The 21,464-nt window shown below is 38.1% G+C and overlaps 1 protein-coding gene across 1 annotated transcript in view; it reads right to left on the reverse strand.

The window, feature by feature from the left end:
• The window catches only part of LVRN (laeverin), a 105,051-nt gene that overhangs the window by 21,201 nt on the left and 62,386 nt on the right, over nucleotides 1–21,464 (reverse strand). Inside the window, exons 14-19 of the mRNA XM_010590525.3 lie at nucleotides 19,615–19,768; nucleotides 17,761–17,855; nucleotides 15,702–15,809; nucleotides 14,805–14,972; nucleotides 14,286–14,423; nucleotides 1,335–1,410 (exon numbers count right to left, since the gene is read on the reverse strand). Of these exons, the coding sequence (XP_010588827.3) occupies nucleotides 1,335–1,410; nucleotides 14,286–14,423; nucleotides 14,805–14,972; nucleotides 15,702–15,809; nucleotides 17,761–17,855; nucleotides 19,615–19,768 (739 nt within the window). The remainder of the gene's footprint in view (nucleotides 1–1,334; nucleotides 1,411–14,285; nucleotides 14,424–14,804; nucleotides 14,973–15,701; nucleotides 15,810–17,760; nucleotides 17,856–19,614; nucleotides 19,769–21,464) is intronic.

Genomic DNA, 21,464 nt, shown 5'->3' on the forward strand with positions numbered 1-21,464 from the left:
ATTTCTGGTTACAAAATCACCTTTACCTTTCCAGAACTATGCCTCTTCCCTCCCAGTGCCTGTGGATTGGGTGGGACTGGCTCCAGGTGTGGGCACATCATCCAGGCTAGGCCTCTCAGAGTACTTCATATATACACCCCCCCCCCCAAAACACACACACATATATGCAAACATATACGGTGATGGATGCCTGTGACCCAAGTAGGACTTTTTCAGAACTGAAACTTGATGCTGGTGATGAGGAAGCTAAGGATCCTATAAGACAAAGCTAATCTTGCTACCACGTGGGGAAAGCCCACCTAAGAAGAAGTTCAGCCCAAAGAAAACCAGAGCCAAGAAATGGCAAGCCCCAACATTAGGTTCTAGAATACAGATATGATTATGATATGGCGTCAGTCCCCAAGGAGCTCATTGTAACCCCATGGGGTAGACATATTTACATAATGGACTGTAGTATAATGTGCTAAGTCCTGTGATAAAGACATTCACAGGATGATTCACAAGCATAGAGGGGGTGGAAGTGTAAGTCAGTTCAGGAAAATATTCTTAGAATAGGTGGTGAGAGCAGGATCTTAAGGGTGATGGGAATGATCAGCCAAGGTCAGGATGAGGAGAATGCTCCAGAAAGAGGGCAAAGTATTTCTGAAATCTCATTCTGTTAGTTATATAACAGAGTGAAACATAGCCCTATCCTGTGACATCTTCATGAGCTTTAGTATGTTTGAGTCCATTTTGTGGCTATTATGGATAACAACAGAGCATTCTAAAATCAAAGGTGCAAAACAACGTGATAGAAAATCTGTAAGTGGCTCAGTATAGCTAGAGGGAAGGTGTCTGGGGGGCATTTACCTGTCATTCTGGCTGTCCGACACTCAGTGGTGGGGGTGGGCAAAAATGAACCTAGAGAGTAAGGCAGGGGCCAGATCATAAAGGGTCTCATGTGATAAATAAAAAGATTTTAAAATTTCTCCTGGAAACTATGAAGAGCTATGGACAATCTTGAAGTAAGGCAATGACTGGCAGCAATGTGAAGGATGGGATGGAGGGAAGGCTGGAGTTGTTGGGCAGGGAGCCAGGACCATAGTCTACTGCAGTAATTGAGGTGAGAAAAGTGAGAAAGACCAGACCTCCATGAATGAGAATGGTCTCTATTTTGGGAGCAGGATATGATTAAAAAACAACAACAACACTTCCTTCACAGTGATAACAGCATCCCTGGGAGCATAAAGAATGTAACAACTCAGATCAGCATATTATTTTTAATTTTAGCAACTCCAAATTACATACAAAGTTTTTTCCAAGTTATTATATTTTACAATATTTAAAGTACTTACCTCCATGATCTGCAAATCTGTATCTATGGTTCTCCCTATAATATACATTAAAGTAGCCAATGATTGCGTTCCATACCTGCAAAACAACAAGATCCTAATCAGGAGTGGAAAGTGGTTTGCAAGACAAAGCCATATTCTATGCAGCAGATAAATGTCAAGTATACAGCCTCCATTAATTCCTGTCTCCCAAATCTAAGCAAAAACATGTATGACCTAGTTTAGCTTCATCTTTTAATAGAAAATCTATTATGTAGAAAATTCTGTGAACACTAAAGAAGTATTTATAGTTAAATAATTATTCTTGTAATGTGTAATTTCGACAGTTTTATTTAAATATAAAAGCTCTTCTTAAAAACAAGTGTTCTTATCCTTTTAAGATAGGTGGTTAGAATGCATGTCACATGTTTCAAATTAGGAAAACTTATAAGGGAGTAAATAAATATGCAAATTAAGCCCCTTCTAAATAGCAGTTAATACAGGACCAATTTCACAACCTCTGACTAAAACACCCCGAAAGACTATTTAAAATTTCATATTTGTAGATGTTTTTTGGAGAGAGGGTCCATATCTTATGAAACCCTCAAAAGGTAAGCGATCACTGAAGGCAAAGCACCACGGCTCTCTTTGCACTCCCTCAAACTAGCACGGTAATCAAAACTTCCCCTTTAGTTTAATGTCCCTGAATATCCAACAAGGGTCATCCAAAAAAAGAACCATGAAGTGTTCCACGGAAAAACAGCAAATACGTACCTGCCCAAAGTGTTGCTGTAGTTAAAAAAACAAATAAAGGACTTTTGGATGCATTAAATAAGAAAGAAAAAATAGGATTAATATAGTGAACACAAGGAAATGGCTGACCTGCCATCAGGGTTAATAAACACAATTGATTTACTTCAAAAAAAGACACTTGAAATTAAAAATTGTAAGAGTTACTCTGGTGTAATACACAAACAAAGGTAAAAGAAAACGGTGATTTTTGTTCAAGTTCTCTGTGTCTACCTGAGCCAAGTGGAGAGAAAGGAATAGTCTGCATATAAGTTATGTAAAGCAAAAGTTCTAAGGGAAAGGAGAAGTGGTTCTCAGTTCTCCATTTTAATCAACCAGGTAGAAAAAGGCCTGTGAGATGACTCAAGAAATTTGGCGAAGTTTGTAACCTTAAAAGTTTTAACTTAAAAAAAAAAAAAGAAGCGAAAAGCAGAGGAAACCTACCTAGGGTGCTGTTGTTATGTGTCATCAAGTCAATTTTCAATTCATAGTGACCTTATGTGATGGAATAGAACTGCCTCATATTGTTTTCTTGGCTGTAGTCTTCACAGGAGCAGATCGCCAGGTCTTTCACTGAGCGGCTAGTTGGGGAAGTTCGAATTGCCAGTCTTTTGGTTAGCAGCTAAGCACTTAACCATTGCTCCACCAAGGCTCTTTTCCTAGAATGCTAGATGTGTGATTTTCTACCAGACACAAGAGAAAGGTTACCCCTAAGAGGCAGAGCTGGGTTTGAATCCCATCTCACAAGCTGCCTGACCTTGGGCAAGTTGCTAACTGGTAAAAATGGGGAATAACATACTCTTTAAAGCATTGTTCTGGAGATTAAATGAGATAATATATGTTGAAGTGCCTATTAGAGAACCTGGCATGCTTCGTTCCTTCCTGTTCTGGTCAACTTCAAAAGGGCATATTTAAGACATGGATGATTTGACACTTTTGTTGATAGGCAATTCTCTTTGAAGTATTATTGAACGAACAAAAAAACTTGTTGCGTTTGAGTTGATTCCTACTCATAGCAACCCTATAGGACAGCGTAAAACTGCCCATAGGATTTCCAAGAAGTGGCTAGTGGATTTGAACTGCCAACCTCTCGGTTAGCAGCCATAGCTCTTAACCACTGCACCACCAGAACAAAAACATACACATTACAAAAAGTTTATCCCGTTAGTATTCAAATATATCCTATATTAAAAAAAAAAAAAAAAAATATAAAGACAAGAGCCAATGTGTGACAATATAGTTACCTTTTTTTAAAAACTGACAACATTCCAAGATAGGTGGTGCAGTGATTTGGGTACTTTCCTCTGGCTCCACTTCTGACTCCCACTTTCTCACAGTTCTTCCCTCCTCTCCTCCCCCTGCCAGGTATGATTCTCTGTGTGGTCCCTTTGTCCCCTTGAGCAGTTACACGTCCGTCACTGTTGTCTCCTGCTTCTTGCCATGCTCAGAACTTAGGACTTCCCAACACTGATGCATCTGCTCTCCTTCCCCAGTGCCCACTAGACAAATATGGCGGCACCATGGCATCCAGCTGCCAGGTCATGAGAGTGGGCCCTCCGAGGCTTGGGCACCACAGAAACCTCTCATATTTGCTTGTACTCATATTTAACCCTTTTAAGTCTGTTTCCCCGTCATGAAGTACAACAGAGTGGAAATGAAAATGAGTACAAGTTTTCAAGTTTGGGACTCTAGGTGATATAACTATTTTTTTGAAAAAGAAATCAAGTGTTTGGTGAAGAAGAGGGTAAGATTCCTTTTGTAGCAGTTGAATTTGAAACTGATTATGCTTTGTATTCTATATTCGAACAAAGCCAGGACTTTCCTGTGGGCTGTGAAGCCATAATTTTAAAGAAAGCCAAAAGAAATCTAACAAGAATGATGATACCACAAATACCATTTCTACCACACATAATAAAAAAAATCACAAAAATCCTGTTGCTTCATCTCCATTCACACATTTTTTCATAGGATCTACCCATGGCCACGTGTATGTACAGATTTTTCTGTAACCTGGAAAATGTCTGTATAGTCAATGGAGGCTCTCTCATTGGAATAAATACCCCAAAAATCATCCTTGGTTAAATATACTCCCCCACAGCAACCAATGCCTTACATACGGGGGTGAGGGACAAGGCCCAGACAACATGTGTTTAACGCAATTAAATATTCTAAAATATGTTTCCATATTAGGAATTCTCCTTGGGAAGAATTTTGGGCCTGGTTCAGGGGAACAGATGTTCCTGGCAGTATACTCAACTCCATCACTTGACCTTGGTATGGAGACAATGTCCACGAGCCTATCTGCATGTCGTTGTGAGCCATGTGCCCATGAATGCTCTGAGGCAAGAGAAGGACGTACTTAAAACCACAGCATTAATCACATCTTGCTAAGGGCCAAAGCTGGACATGAGATTGTTGTTTTGCACTTAGGCAAGCTGCCTCTAACAGTCAGTCCCTCATCCCATGCCCATGAAACATAGAGTCTCCACCCAAGTGCAAGATCTCAGCTGGCACTGATGGAAGAAAGTGTGAAGCCCCTCTGTCCAACTTCATCCAGATCCTAGCTCCCAAAGCCAAGATCAAACTTTTAGCCAAAAGCTCACCACAAGAAAAAAAAATACACCTTCTAGAATGAGAAATAGATTATTAAAGAATTTTCATTAAAAAGCAACTGAAAAGCCACTACATTTATTTAAAAACATTTCTGGAATTTGTATAAATAAACCACATCATATGATTAGCTTTCTAAGTAAAACAATTTTTAAACTTTGGAACAAACTTAAGCATCTCAAAATGTTTAACAGACATAACATTAAACTATTAAGAACATAGACACTTGACATGTCAATTAGGAACACATTAAAAGATTAAAATCTCATGAAATCTATAATCATCACTTCCTTATTATTTAGCAGGCAGTTTTTTAAGGAGAGAGGCCAGGAATCAGAGCCAGAGTAAATGGGCTCAGGCTCTTTCATTCACTAGGCATTGGCTTTGGGCAAGTTATTTAACCTCTGAATCTTGGTTATTAATTGGTATTTATTTCACAGACTGCTGTGAAAACTGTTATTATTACATATATTGAAGCACTTACTGATGAAGATCAGAGTACAGCCTTCAGTATGGATGACACCTCAACATAAAGAAAACAAAAATCCTCACAACTGAACCAATAAGCAACATCATGATCAGTGGAGAAAAGGTTGACATTGTCAAGGATTTTATTTTACCTGGATCCACAATCAACACCCATGGAAGCAGCAGTGAAGAAATCAAACAACGTATTGCATTGGGCAAATCTGCAAAAGACCTCTTTAAAATGTTAAAAAGCAAAGATGTCACTTTGAGGACTAAGGTACTCCTGACCTAAGCCAAATTTTCAATTGCCTCTTATGCACGTGAAAGCTGAACAGTGAATAAGAAAGACTGAAGAAGAATTGATGCCTTTGAATCATGATGCTGTTGAAGAATATTGACTATACCATGGACTGCCAGAAGAACGAATAAGTCTGTCTTGGAAGAAATACAGCCACAGTGTTCCTTGGAAGCAAGGATGGCGAGACTTCCCCTCACAAGATTTGGACATGTTATCAGGAGAGACCAGTACCTAGAGAAGGATATCATGCTTGGTCAGGGAAAAAGAGGAAGACCCTCAACGAGATGGACTGATACAGTGGGTATAACAACAGGCTCAAGCATAATAACGATTGTGAAGATGGTACAGGACCAGGCAGCGTTTCTTTCTGTTGTACATAGGGTCACTACGAGCTATAAGTCAGAACCGATTTGACAGCACCTGACAACAACTGTATACATAAAACTACATATATATGTTTTATATATCCCACCCCAAAGGTCAGTTTTATATATACATATATATAATTTTAAAAGGCCAACCTTAAGGCTTTTTTGTTTGTTTTCATTCTAATCATGGCATTCCAACACTGCTAAGGGCTATTATCAGTGTCAAAATTGGAAATCACAACTGAGAAAGAGAAGATGATTAACCTAAGGACCCACACAATAAAAACAGGTATCATACCATCTTATTAAGGTATTAATAACAATGTTATTGTTTGCCATCGAGTCAATTGTGACTCATAGTAACCCTATAGAATAAATATTAAATAAGCATTTACAGGCCATGCACTAATTATGATTATCCTTACTCTGTGAATAAGAAAACTGAAGCTTAGAAGGTTAAAAAAATCTTCTTTAAGGGTCACACATTTAGCAGTTTCCTCAGTCTAAGATTGATTTAATTCTAGGTTCTTTGTTCTTAACTCTATGAGACATTGTGCCTGTAGGTTAATTAAAAAACTAGGAACACAATAAATAAAAGGACAAAGGAAAACGTCTTAGTTATCTAGCGTTGCTATAACAGAAATACCCCAAGAGGACGGCTTTAACAAACAGAAATATATTTTCTCACAGTTTAGGAGGTTAGAAGCCTGAATTCAGGGTGCCCGCTCTAGAGATGGTTTTCTCTGTCAGCTCTAGGGGAAGGTCCTTGTCTTTTTAGCTTCTGTTTCCTGGGTCCTTGGATCTCTATGTGGCTTGACATCTACCTTCTCCATCTCTGCTTGCTTAACCTACTCTTTTTATATCTTTCAAGAAATTGATTCAAGACACACGCTATACTAATCCAGCCTCATTAATATAACAGACACAACCCATTCCCAAATGGGATTATAACCACAGACAAAAAGATTAGGATTTACAACACATATTTTTGGGGCACGCAGTTTAATCCGTAACATTTCACACTTTGACTCCCCAAAATTCATGTCCTTGCCACATGCAAAACACATTCACCCCATCACATCATCCTGAAAGTCTTAAATCAACTCTAAAGTCTAAAATCTCATCTTCTGAATCACCTAAACGAAATAGGGTGAGACTTTAGGTGTATTCCATTTTGGGAAATATAGTCTACAGGTAATCTGTTTCTAAAGTATGATGGTGGAATAGGCACCAGGCAGACATTTCCATTACAAATTGGAGAAATTGGAGAGAAAAAAGGGATAATGGGCACCAAGCAAGTCCAAAACCCAGCAGAACAACTTCCATTAACTCTCAAGTCTTCAAAATAGTCCTCTGTTCTTTGGGTCCATCTGGGCAAGGGCCCAGCCCTCCAGACTCTGAGTGTTAACTGTGCTCTGTGGATTCTGGATGGAGGCCCCTTAGCCCTGGGCTTCATCTCCACTTTCCAGGTCCACTGCGATAGCAACTCTGCTCCCTTGGCTTTGGGTGGCCCCATTCTCCTATTCCATCTGAGTGGCAACCCCACCCCATTGGCCCCATTAGGCACTGTTCTTCTGCACCTTAGGCATGGCAGTCCTGTCCCCTTAGCTTTGGGCAATGGCCCCATCCCCCTGGCAGTCAGGAAAGACAGCCCCAAACTCGAGAACCAAGTGGTTGAAGATCTGTCTCTTTGAAACCCAGCAGGCCATGGCCCCACCCTTTGAAACCTAGGAGGCCACGGCCACACCCTCTGAAACAGAGGCAGCACTTCTTCCTGTGATGCTTCCAACAGTTCTACTGATCTCTGAATTGCTCTAGGAATGGTCCATTTCTTTTCTTAGAGGACACAAGAGATGTTGCTCCTTTGGCCTCTTTCCTGCCTTTAGAATTCTAAGAGGCAGACAGTTTTCTTTCCTTCCATCCTGTCTAAGCTGATGGATTTTCTGCCGTGGAGGTTGGTTAGATCCATCAGCCACAGGCTTGATCTCCTTAACAAAAGACTGAGTCACCAGGTCCTTACTGAGAGTTTTAGGGCACTTGTCTTAGTTTATACAATTTTCCTAATCCTTAAGTTCTGGTTTCATTTTGCACAGTTCATTTTAAGTCCATCTTTTTGCTTTTGCATTTTACTATAAGCGACAAGCAGAAACCACTTGGCCTCTTTAAGATCTTGCTTAGAAATCTCCACAGCCAGATATCCAAGTTCATCACTTACACGCTCTACCTTCCACCAAGCATTTGAGCATAATTCAGGCAAATTCTTTGCCATTGCTTAAAAAGCTTTACCCTTCCTCCATTGTCCAATCACATGCTCATCATTTTCTTTTAAAGCTTCACCAGAAGCACATTTAACATCTGCATTTCTAGCAACATTCTGCTGAGAGTGCTATATGTTATTTTGCAAGATGATTGAGATTTTCTCTATAGCTGTCATTACTTCCTTCTGAGCCCTCACCAGAATTGCCTTTGACATCCATGATTTTACCAACAGTCTCTTCCAGGTAATCTAGGCTTTTACTATCAGGCACCTTAAGACTATTCCAGCTTCCACCCATTGTCCAATTCCAAAACCACTTCCACATTTTACATATTTGTTAGAGTAGCACCCTATTCTCTGATACCAAATTCTGTCTCAGTTACCCAGTGCTTCTCTAACAGAAATACCACAAGTGGGTGGCTTTAACAAGCAGAAATTTATTTTTTCACAGTTTAGGATACTTGAAGTCCGAAATCAAAATGCTGGCTCTAGGGGAAGGTTTTCTCTCTGTGTCAGCTCTGGGGAAAGGTCCTTGTCTCTTTAGCTTCTGTTTCCTAGTTCCTTGAGAACTCCATGTGGTGTGGCATCTATCTTCACCCATCTGTGCTTGCTTAATCTGGAGACACACCCTATACTAATCCTGACTTATTAACATAACAAAAACAACCCATCCTCAAATGGGATTAAAAGCACAGGCATAGAGGTTAGGATCTGCAACACATATTTTGGCGGGACACAATTCAATCCAAAACACAAAGTAATAAAGAGATACTTTTCGTAATCCTCAGAGGAGGAAACCATGACTTTGCTATAGTGTCTTCCCCATACCCCACCCCCAATTCTACAATTGTCTCCAAAAGCTTTAACATATTCCCAATCATTCTGCTGTCACCATCTGGCAATCAACCTATGCCTCACATACTAAAAAAAAAAAAAAATTTTTTTTTTTTTTTTACAGAGCTAAAAATAGGAGATCACCAGTGAAGAACACACAAAATAAAACTCCTTGGCATGATGTTCAAAAGTAGTTATCACTTACCAACATCCTCCCCTTCCGCTGCCCCCAGCTTATCTTCCCAACCCCATATACTCCTTTCTTGTGTCTTAGGATCCAGTCTAATAAATATTGTGACCAGTCCCAAGCCTGTCTCTCAGTACTGCCTCCAGGCATTTCCTGGTGTCCTCTGCTCCATGTAGAAGGTGATTTTTTTTCCAACTCTGCCTCTTTCAATCATCCATTTGAATTTCCCAAAGCCCTCTCCATCTCTCCTCTGCAACATTTATCAGATACCACATTCTAATGAACTTTACATCCATAGCAACAGCTTGATCGACACCTTGACATAGAACTATAACTTATTAGTACTAGAAAGAATCTTAGAATTGATCAAATCCAGTGATTTTCATCTTATAGAAGAGGAAAAAACAAACCAAATCTGTTGCCATCGAATCAATTCCAACTCATAACAACCATATAGGACAGAGTAGAACTGCCTCATAGTGTTTCCAAAGCTATAGTCTTTACAGAAGCAGACTGCCACATCTTTTTCCCTCAGAGCAGCTGATGGGTTCGAATCGCCAACCTCTTGTTTAGCAGTTGAGCACTTAACCACTGCGCTGCCACCAAAGCCTAAAGGCTTTGGTGACAGGCAAACAATAAATAGATGTGTTCCAGTTCCAGATGAGTTGGAGAATTTAGTTTCTCTCATGAGCCTTTCTCACAGAGCAAGAGATCTACTGGCAAAATGATACTTTGTTTACATTAGCATATTCTAAACTGGAGTTCTGCAGGACTGCAGCTATAAGATTCTAGAAAGTCAAAGGCAGGTAGAAAGCTAGGTTTCCTTCTGCAGGGCTTCTAGGAGCCTTTACAATGCTACCATCAACTGGGAATGTGCAAAAACAGGGGTTAAAACAGATGATTTTCAAACTGATTGAGCTACTGTCTCCTTTGTTCACAAAGGATACCTTTCATGAGGAACGTTCAGTGGTACACACCTGACAAACACTAACTTAAATGTTAATTTGCTAGTGATAAGTCACATTTTGGCAAATTCAGAATAAATACTTTTCACATGACTTATAAAATTTAATTTGTCAGAATCATTTGTCTAATTATACTTTTATGCTATCTTTATCATTATATGAAGACTGATGACATGTGAATATTTATGTCAAATTACCCTGGTGGCATAGTAGTTAAGAGCTACAGCTGCTAACCAAAAGGTCGGTAGTTCAACTGCACTAGGCAGTCCTTGGAAACACTATGGGGCAGTTCTACCCTGTCCTACAGGGTCGCTGTGAGTCAATGCTCAATGGCAATGGGTGGGTTTAAGTGATAATTAAATATTATGATGTATAAAGAATTAAGTAAATATTCCTGTCATTCTGAGTATATAATTTTACTTTTTAAGTTGAACATTTAATTTCCTTCTAACAATCTATTAATAGTATTACACTCTATTCAAACAAAACCATTAGCAAGACTAAGCAAGACCAGTGAATATAAACTGAACCTTAAAAATAAAGGTATTAGATGTGGATAACAAATTTATTTGAATCTGAAAGACTTTTTGTAGCAGAATGTGGAAGAGGAGTGAACTAAGATAAATTTACTAGAAATAGAATAAACATTTATTCTATGACCATGGAGTTTTGTCTTTAAAAAGTCAAAAAAAAAAGTTGGAAGTCATGGTTAAAAGCTTATACGTTTGGAGTGGAATTTCAAATTCTCGTGGAATCTAGAATTTCTGGAGCATGGAGGCTGGATGAACCCCGAAATTACTACTCCGAGATAACCTTTAAACCTTAAACCAAAAAGATCCCCTTAAGTCTTTCTTAAAACCAAACAATACTTTAGCTTAACAAGTAAAGAATGTCTACCTTGAGCATTATGTTCTTTTAAGATCTATACATGTAGGATCAGATTAACAACATCAACTCAAGATTGGATAGGAACCTGAAGGGGCAACGAGTCTGTGTTAATGGAAAAGGAACAACTCAGAAAAAGAAGGTGACAACGGTTGCACAACTCGAGGAATGTAATCAATGTCACTGAAACATACATATAGAAACTTGAATTGCTATATGTTTTTGCTGTATATATTCTCAACAACGGCAACAACAAAAATAAATTATTTTTTAAAAGTTCATACATTTGTAATTCTAGGAACTTCTTCCAGATAACAATAAGATCCATTTAGAGTTAAAAAAAAAAAAAAAGAAAGAAATTCCTTGTATATTCTTATTTAATACAGTTATAGAAGTCATTTAAATAAATTGCTAGGAGCCCCAGTGGTGCAATAGTAAAGCACTCAGGTGCTAATCAAAAGGCCAGTGGTTCGGACCTACCAGCGGCTTCAGGGGAGAAATACTTGGTGATCTGCTCCCAGAAAGATTACAGCCTCGGAAACCCTATGGGGCAATTCTACTGTGTCCTATAGGGTTGATAAGAGTCAGAATTGCGTGGAAGGCACACAACAACAAATAAATTGCTAGACATTGAACTTTCCAAAGAGTGGAATTTAAGTCTTAGCAGCATATTGCCAACATTGTCCTGTCCTCTGAACACAGAAAAAGTTTCTTCTGAAAATAAAAAATTAAAACACACTTGAAGTCACTTAAGTATAATCTTCCCATCATAACATCTGTGTTATGGAGGCACAGGTGTGGTGCATTCTTCAGTTTTTTTTTGAGGACCAAAATATCTTGTTTATTATAGATAAAGACTAGGTTGGAGAATATTGTGTAGGTCCGCAGGCAAGTAAGTCTATTAAAATTAAAAATTTGACTAATGCAGTCCTAGACACAAGTCCAACTTATGTTTTCTTTTGTGGTTTGCACTTTTGGTGCCATATTTAAGAAATCATTTCCTAGCCCAAGGTCATGAAGAACTGTCTCTATGTTTCCTTCTAAAAGCTTTATAGTTGTAGCTTTTAAATTTAGGTCTTCGATGCATTTTGAGTTAATTATTTTTATTTTAGAACAGTTTTAGATTTACAAAAAAAGTTTCAAGAATATTATAGAGTTCCCGTATACTCCACACCCAGTTTCTCTTATTATTAACATTACTAATGAATCCAACATCTTCCCAATTTAAATGAGAAATTTAATGATTAGAAACATGCCCTTATCATTTATTTTCTAGTCCACCCACTTCTCCTGGTTGAAGAAGTGTCAATACTAAGAATGTAGCCTGGCAGGACAACTGTCAGCAACAAGACCAAATACATGACTCGGGTGCCACCATATATTTACTTTATTCCATATGTTCAGCAAAACCATTTTCATTGTTCACTTTGCATATGTGCTGTGTATAGTACACCCACCAACCCAAATACATTGTCATTGGGTTGATTCTGACTCAAAGCGACCCTACAGGACAGAGTAGACTGTCCTATAGGTTTCCCAAGGCTGTAAATCTCTATGGAAGCAGACTGTGGCATCTCTCTCCTGCGGAATGGTTGGTGGATTCAAACTGCCAGCCTTTTGGTTAACAGCCGAGCGCTTAACCATTGTGCCACCAGGACTCCTGTGTATAGTATAATAGAGGACAAACTGAATTGAGGGGCTGGTTTAACTCTTAAATCAGTTGAACTTTCGTTGAACTTTCTGCAATGATGGAAATGTTCTGTATCTGTGTTGTCCAATATGGTAGCCGCTGGCCATGTTGATCACTTGAAACATGGCTAGTGCAACTGAGGACTTGAATTTTAAATTTTATTTAATGTGAATTGATTGAAATTTAAATGGCCACATATAGCTAGTGGGTATCATACTGGACAATGCAGCGTTAGATAATTCTTTAATCCAGTGTTAGCTGGTCCCAAGTTAGGCTATATCAGAGTCATCTAGGAAGCATGTAAAATGTACAGATTCCCTGCCCTGTTCAGGCAGATCCTGATTTTGAAGGGGTGGGTTGAGCCTGGGAGTCTTTATGCTAAGCACCCAAGGTGATTCTGATGTTCTGCTAAATTGAACAATTCTGGTGTGCACTTAGGTTCACCTGTGTGAGTGTGGACCCTGCCTGGGGCTAACAGGCACCTCCGCACCTTGAGACACAACAGCAATACTTACAATTCTTTACACTTATAAATGCATGCCAAAAGCCAGGCACTGCTAAACAATGAACTCAGGAAGGAATTGTGAACTTGTGTCCTGCCTCAGGGCCCAGCAGAGTGCCTCAGAAGAAACGAAGAGAGTGGCAGCCTGTGGTGACTACAAGTTGAGTCTTCAGGCAAATCATGACATGGTTCCTAAAGGAACTGTTCCATGAGCATTTTAACTCCATAGTTGCTACTACAAAGTTCAGCAGAAGGCTGTGGAAAAGAGCAGCCAAGAACTGCAGCTGAGTTGAGTGACTTCAGGCATACTGACCAAGGCAGCAAAAGAACAGGCAGATGGCCTCACAGACCAGGCAAAGCCAGGCTGCACAGACCAGGCATAACCAGACATGTCAGACCTACAGTGGCTATCAGGACAAAGATTTTGTGATAAGTTCCAGGGAGAGAGAGCCATAACTAACAGACAACTCTATAAGGCTTGAATGTCTGAAATGGATTTTAAGAATGTATAGTTAGTAAGAGGGTCGCTATGAGTCGGAATTGACTCGACGGCACTGGTTTTTTTTTTTTTTTTTTATAGTTAGTCTAGAAAAACCAGCCATCGTGTTAATGCATATTTTACTCAATAGAGGGGCTGTGAAGCAAGCAGATTTAACCTTAAAAGATGAAAAACACAAAAAGCTCCAAGATGTACAACCCAGAAAACCAAGGCAATAAAATAAAAGTCATTAGCAGCATCCAGATCAATGTAGTCATGGTTATCGTTGTTTCTTAAAGATATAGTGATGTACTTTACAAAATGAACAAAAGGATGGTGTATACTTATACAAAAAAATGTGACTTGCTGTAATCTGTAATCTGTGTCTCTTAAGACACTCTCCTTAGTGTGCACAATGGGGCAACTGAGGCAAAAAAGCATTCCCATGCAAATCCGTTTTCATACAGAAAGCCAAAACTGAGCGTAAGTGATCTCGTCTTCTGTAACAGCCAGATTGTGGTGAGACTAAATGTAAGAAAAATCACAACTTGTCTAATCAATGCAAAGGACTTTCGTGACCTACCCAGATGAAAGTGGAACTTCCAGTGACCTAAATAAAACAGAGGCCTTAGTGTCCTCCTTACCTTTCACTCACAGCTTGCCAATTGTTGACTAAAAAGTCCTTGGCGATGTATCGGCCGACTTCAGATGCTGCCACAACTTCGATTATGTTTGTTTCATTAAAATTGAGTGGAGATGTAGTGATGGCATATTCCATATATCTGCAAAAGCACATTTTCAAAAAAAATAAACAAGAATCCAACATAAAATGTTAATTTAAATAAATAGAATTAAAATCTCATATGGTTGTAAACTAGTAATGCACAAATATGCATTGTTTAAATTCTTACATTAGCTCATAGCCATCAAGTCGATTCCAACTCATAGTGACCCTATAGGACAGAGTAGAACTGCCCCATAGAGTTTCCAAGGAGCACCTGGTGGAATTGAACAGCTGACCTTTTTGTTAGCAGCCATAGCACTTAACCACTATGCCACCAGAGTTTCCAATTCTTACATTAGTGCACTTCTATTTTTCTCCCTTTGGTTTATTAACTGTATTCCTGTCCCAGGGACTTTCAAGGCAAGTTGATCATAATCACCTCTTAAGTATCCATGGGTCTTTACTGCAGCTCATAGCATAAGCAAGCTGAATCCTTTCTTCTTCCTTTGTTTTGTTAGTGTAGATACTTAACAAAAAGTCCCATTCTTTATCATTTCCCAAGGCAATGCCATAACACAAGATCACATTTTTAATTGGATAAGGTATTCTGTAAGGCATAACACGCAACGACATCTTTTACAGTAGTTAAGTTATACAGTTATCTGTGTTGTCAGGTATTTAAAAGTATAAATCTAGAAAAAACATTTGAGATTTCAGATATACAGATCAAAAGTAGGGGTCCAGAGTGGCAATTGTGGGAGCTTTCACCAGCATTAATGCCACAAGAGAGCAATAAATTTAGAAACTAAGGAGTTTTAAGGGAGAAGTTTTCAGGACTTTTAAGGGAGAATTACATAAACAGTATGTATTGATAATTTAGTTTGGTCTTGTATCTCATTATTTGTACTTCCTGTGAGTCCACTGGAGATGATATATTAGAGAGAATAAACCAAAATGACAGTCTGAGTCTCAGCACCCAGGGAGCCTACAAACTGAGAGAGATAGACTTGCTCTGATGAACTTAGATACATAACAATAATAAAAACCATGAAGAACGACCTTTAAGACTCAAAACAAGCACAGGGAGTTAAAATAAGTGCTTATCGGAGACTGCATTGGCAACGGAAAGTCCTGGGTGACAATTCACTGCATAAATTCTAATCTATCGTTATGCGCAGATCTCTATTGGAAAAGAGTAAAAAAATAAAAAAGATACTTGAAAAGAATAGTAAGAGAGAGAAAGTGAAAACAAAATGATCAATCCCAGAGCATTAAAAGATAAATTGTTGGCGCTGAAACTGAACAGAAACAAGAGGAATTGTATTATTACTCTCACTCATTCTCTGGATGGTTCATCCATTTTCTGAAAAATTCTCTTGACATCTGTAGACAGTCTTCAAGGCCCAACCAACACGCAGTTCCAAAAAGTTTTTCCAGTGATGTTCTTAAAAGAAAAACAGTTTATTTTGCATCACTGCATTTATTTTCTCTGCCTCCAAGAATGTGTGTTTAATAAGAGAATGAGTATTTTAAAACATCCTTCCAGTAACATCAGGTTTTTTAAAAAATAGCTTTTGAGGATGACAAACATATTTAAGATTCAGAGAAATATTTGCTGAGAGGCCCTGGGCACCAAAAAGCTCCGAAGTCTGATATTTTTTGAGAGTTAGAAATAAATTACTGTCATCCTTCATCTTCCTCAAATACACGTGGGTGTATTCACACTCCACATCTGTGGCCAATTTCTTTTTCCTCCCTTTTACAATAATTGCCATATGGATTAAAAAAAAAAAAAAAGACTTTAGAGAACCTGCTATAATGCACTTAAAAATTAAATTATTTCTTTCTAAAAGTAAAGGAGAAGGAAGAGCTTATCTCTCCCCTCCAACAATGTACCTTCCCCCTTGTGAAGCTTCTGCTTCTTCCTTTTCTCTTCCTGGCTGTTAGGTTTATGTCCAGAAAAAAGAAGAAAAAGGGTTTTATTTTAATTATTTTGTTTTGTTTTGACAGTTGGCCAAGGGCGTATGTTATAATTCAAAAGAATACAATGAAAAGCTATAAAAAAAAAAAAAAAAAAACCCAGGTGGATAGTGGTTGCAGTGTGTCTCCCTACCCTTTCTAAATTTGGGGTCACAGATAAAGAAACCCAACCTGGCCATAAGTAAATGCAAGAGCAAAATTTCCATTGTTCCACCCTCTAGTTTCAACCTAGCCTGGCCTGACTTTGAGGAAGTGGAATGTCCAAGGGTGGAGGTCCTCTGAAACACTTTTGGGCATTCATTTGCAAAATCCCTCTCCCCACCAATCCCAACCCCAACCAAGCTGGCTGCAGCAAGATGTTCTGTAGAAGTGCTATCTAACTCCTCAACTTTGCTCTAGAGAAGAGCTGGTCCCAGGATGCTACGGATAAAAAGTAAGCCACTTAAGTCCAATTAATGAGAGTCAAGGATATGGCTGGTTAAAATACAAGCTACCTGATTAAACACACTTATACCTTTCCATTCTTTCACACAACTTGCCTACCCACTCTCTAACCCATCTGGTCCTCGTGTCTTCCACCTACTTGTCCATTTAACCCTATATCCTCCCAGGCACCTAAAGCCCTATGCTCTAGCACTAAAATTTCTACACATTTTGAAGCATATTCTTAAGAGAGAATAATCATATTTTGTATATTCTCTATTTCTTGTTTAGTTTAATTGATTTAAGTTTGGCATTGACCAGAATGAACTTGTAGATATAAGTTCTGTACCATTGTTGGTTACAAACTCCCTACTATACCTAGAAGCCCAGCCTACAACACGCACCTCTGGTCACAGAGAAGCCAGCACTACCACCAGGTCCACTTGGACTTCCACCTCATTCCCAGACCATCAAGAAAACGTGCTTACGCCCCTCACCAAACCAGTGTTCTGAAAGCCATCTACAAAAGTTACTCATGCTCACTCAAAAATGACTGGTGTATTTCTCTGTTAGTCTTCCCCATCATATTTGCATAATATTAGAAGTTTTGTTACTGGTAATATGCCAGGGGGAACTTTGTTCCCTGTGGCCTTCAATTCATTATTATTATACCTAGTTTTGCTTAGCACAACCCTTCACCAATAGTAGAATGCGCTTAGAATTTCTTCTGGTAGCCTAAGACACAAGGATTAGAGCTACAACTTCCTCTGTGTACATATGTGTCTCTGCATGTAAATTAAGAGCCTAAACAATTATTTCCTATTAGAATACATGTAGTTCACCAATCCCAGAGCTACTGCTCTCAAACAGCATACAGAATCTCTCAGTGAACCATAAAAAAATAGGTATTAATATTTTATTTTGTGAATCTGGAAACCAGTCTATGAATAGGTATCATTTTATTCTGTGGTCACTAAGTAAAAAATACTTACAGAGCTAAATAGTCATCTTGCAATGCTGCCGTGTTTTCGCGAATGATAGTTGAGTAAATATTCCATATCGAGTTAAGTCTCTTTAATAGATATTTCTATAAACAATAAAGAAAGTATGCTGTTACTTCTGGGTTATTTTTTAACCTGGTTTATTTTTTAACCTCATTAGGTTCAGTTTTCTCTCAAGTAAAATGAAGTTTACAATAATACCAATACTATACCGCTATTGTGAGGGTTAAGCAAGATAATATATGTAAGCCACTTAGCACACTGTCTGTCACATAGTAAGAACTTAATAAAGATTAGCTATTAAAGGTAGTCCCTAACTTACCACATATTCGAGTTAAAACTAACCACACTTAACAATCATCTGTTCTTTTTTTTTTTTTTTTGTAAATCTTATTGTAATATGCACTACATACAGTGTTGCAGGGTGTATTTTGCTGATGCTATCATTCTCATGCCAACCCCCAAAGAAAAACAAAGATCAGATTTATAAAGATACTGATAATAAAAGGCAATAATACTGAAAACTAAAAAAAAATTATTCGACTTATGTCAGAACCGACTTTGAGTCGTTGAAACGGAACCCCATCATAAGTCAGAGACTACCGGTATTATCATTTAACTTCACCCCAAATTTTTCAAGTGTTTTCAAAATAGAGGGAACAAATAAAAATATTAAACTTTCTAACTTAAGAAACTCCATGCTAAGTATATATATATATATATATATATATATATATATATAAAAAGTATATACACCTCCAAGAAAATAACTGATTTACACCTTGGACAAAGTCAAGCACTCGACTTGAAGCCTGCTGGGTAAAATTCTGAGTCTGAAATAAAATTTCTTTGACTTAGCTATCAGTTGGTAAAAAAAATAAGATTATAAAAGTTACACCTTTACCAACATATCTCTTAGAACAAGCTAGATGGTATTCACTGAAATTCTTAAAAAGCAAGTATTACCGGTTTCTACTTCTTTACCCAGAATCAGTCATCAGATATTCTCAGTGAACCAACTGAATGCCACAAAGGTTCAAATGCCAGCTATAATTTGTGACCATCCCTGCACTCAGCCAAGTTCCCTTTAGCACTCTGGACATTACAAAAGAAAACTCTGGAATCCTGAGGCATTTGTCATCTCGCCCTCAGGCGGACCCAGAAACTCACCTGGAATCATCACCTCACACACTTAGGCTTGTTTGTGGCCTCTAACAGTCCCAAGGGTTGCTCCCTAGCTTTTCTTTGATTTTACCTTTGACATCTTCCATATGAGCACTATTTCAATCCAATGGTGGAACTTCTCTCCTTTTATATTTTTTTTTAGTTAAGTTGGTATGTCATTTCTTCATTCATTAATTCTAATTAATCTCTTTAGAGCAACATCAAAAGCAGCTTCAAGACTTTTACTTTCTCTGGAACTTACCTCTCTGGTTTTAAAGGGTATTCCTATTGATCAGAATATTTCAATCACGAAAGTAAGGTTATTAAATGTCATTCTGTTTATCTAACAATCTCTTATGGAAATAGTTGCTAATAGACGCTATCCTTTTCTTTAAGCAAAAAAGGCATAATATTTTCATCCATTTCTGGTTTCTTAGGGCACGGTGTCATTTCATCTATAAAGAAGTACCGTTCCAAATTTCTCACATACTCATCTCCTAGACCAGGTCTATGATGAAGGTACTTTCAAGAGGAATCAGGCATTACTTGAATATAGAAAATAGATATATGTGGAACTAACAGACTTTTACTTCAGTAAAGATCTGTCTCACAGGTGCTGGCTAGAACGTGGAAAGAAGAAGAGAGGATTTTTTTTTAAGCCACATAAGAGAATGAAATTACCTTTAATAACGGGTATATATCATAGTTGTTTACATCAGAAACAAGATCACTGGTTATCAGGTTTGCCAAGACTGCATGCCATACTACGATTTCATCTTCTTCAGCAAGGTACTTGGTTAAATCAAGTGCTGTTTCAACCTCAATATAATTGTTTCTGTTTGGTTTAAAAACACACACACACTCAAAAAACCTCCACTGGCTAAATGATTTGCACACTTTCCATATTTGTTCCATGTGTCAATGCCTGACTTCTATCAAGGTATGTGAATCAATCAGGAAGGTAGAGGGTAAAGGTCTCATCTTATTGGAAAGATGTAACCTAAGCAATGTTGACAGGTTTCTGTTTCAATCTGGTACATTCAAATACCCAAATTCTTGGAGGCTATAGAAAATTCAGGTCAAATGTTGGACTGATTATTGAGAAATAGAATATTTGTGCATTTATTATGCATTCTTATGGGAATATAATTTTCATTAAACAAGTGTTAATTAAAAGTCATTCTCTTCTAATGCTCTGCTACCTACTGGTGGGACCATAAACTAAGGTATATGACACTAGTCTCATCTACCATTGAGAATCTAATTATTTCAATGAGAAGGTGAGATTCATGCGTAAGAAGCTGTTAATAAAGGCCCCAGAAAAGGCAATGAATACCATAAAGTAGAAAAGAAGGGAAATATACATGTGTGATGGAGAAGCTGGGGAAGACTTCATGGAGAAGAAACTTGAGAAAGGCAATGAAGGATGGGTAGGATTGGAGTAGGTAGGGAGAAAGAAAAAGTAGCCTGAACAAAAAAGATAAAGTGGGAATGAGTGTGATGGACGGACCATGCTAATGAGGCAAGAGTCTTAATTTTGTATATAAATGAGAAGTGAGATCAAAACTGTGGAGAGCTTTGAATGTTAGGTTAAAAAGTTTAAGTTTAGTGAAACGTAATCTAGGTATTTAAACAAATTCAAAAGCACCAAAGGCTGGAGGATAATGGGATAGGCCAGACAAAAGATGATGAAAGCTTGGGTTAGTGTGGAAGCAGTGGGGCTAGTAAGGAAAGTGAAAATCCAAAAGACATTACCAAGAATGGAGGATAAGATGTAATGACTAGATGAGCATGGGCAAAGGAGAGGAGCTGAGGACACCTCTGATGTTTCAAGTTTGATAGCTGGGAAGAATAATGATGCCTTTGACAAAGAGAAAGAAATTGATAGAAGGAGCAATTCTGAAACAGAAAAAAGTTCAGGATAAACAGAGGACAGGAGGAAAGACAAGTAGGGATGGAAGTCATCAACATATCCTTCCACAAACATTTGTTAAATTTCTTATATCAGCTGGGCACTGTAAATGTACATAATAAAATGATCACTGAAGCCACAAGAATGAATACGTAATCCACAGGAAAAATGAGAGAGGAAAATAATACAACCATAATTGGCCTTGAGGATGCTCACAGCAGTAGTAAGAAGAGGGGTCAGATACAGGAAGAGAACCAGACTTGCGTATCTGAGTGTCGGGAAGGCAAAAGGGAAGTTTTCAGGAAGATGTGACCAACAGTGTCAAAAGTCTTGGGAATCTTAGAGAGGAATTTCAGCAAAGCAGTGGGCAAAGAAATGTGCAGCAAGTCACAGAGGGAAAGAGTAGTAAAGATACGAAGGATAAAACAAACAGACATTCAAGAAATATGACAAGTCAAAGAAGGAGAGAACATGCTGGATAATTCATTCCTATACTTCTTAACTTTTATTGTTTGAAAATTTTAACTCTGAACATATGCTAATTTACAAGACTAAATACTTAGCAGCATAGTTTATACTGAAAAAACTAATATAAATAAAATTAATCATTTTTCAATAA

The sequence above is a fragment of the Loxodonta africana genome, chromosome 2, assembly GCF_030014295.1.
Source record: "Loxodonta africana isolate mLoxAfr1 chromosome 2, mLoxAfr1.hap2, whole genome shotgun sequence".
NCBI lineage: Eukaryota > Metazoa > Chordata > Mammalia > Proboscidea > Elephantidae > Loxodonta > Loxodonta africana.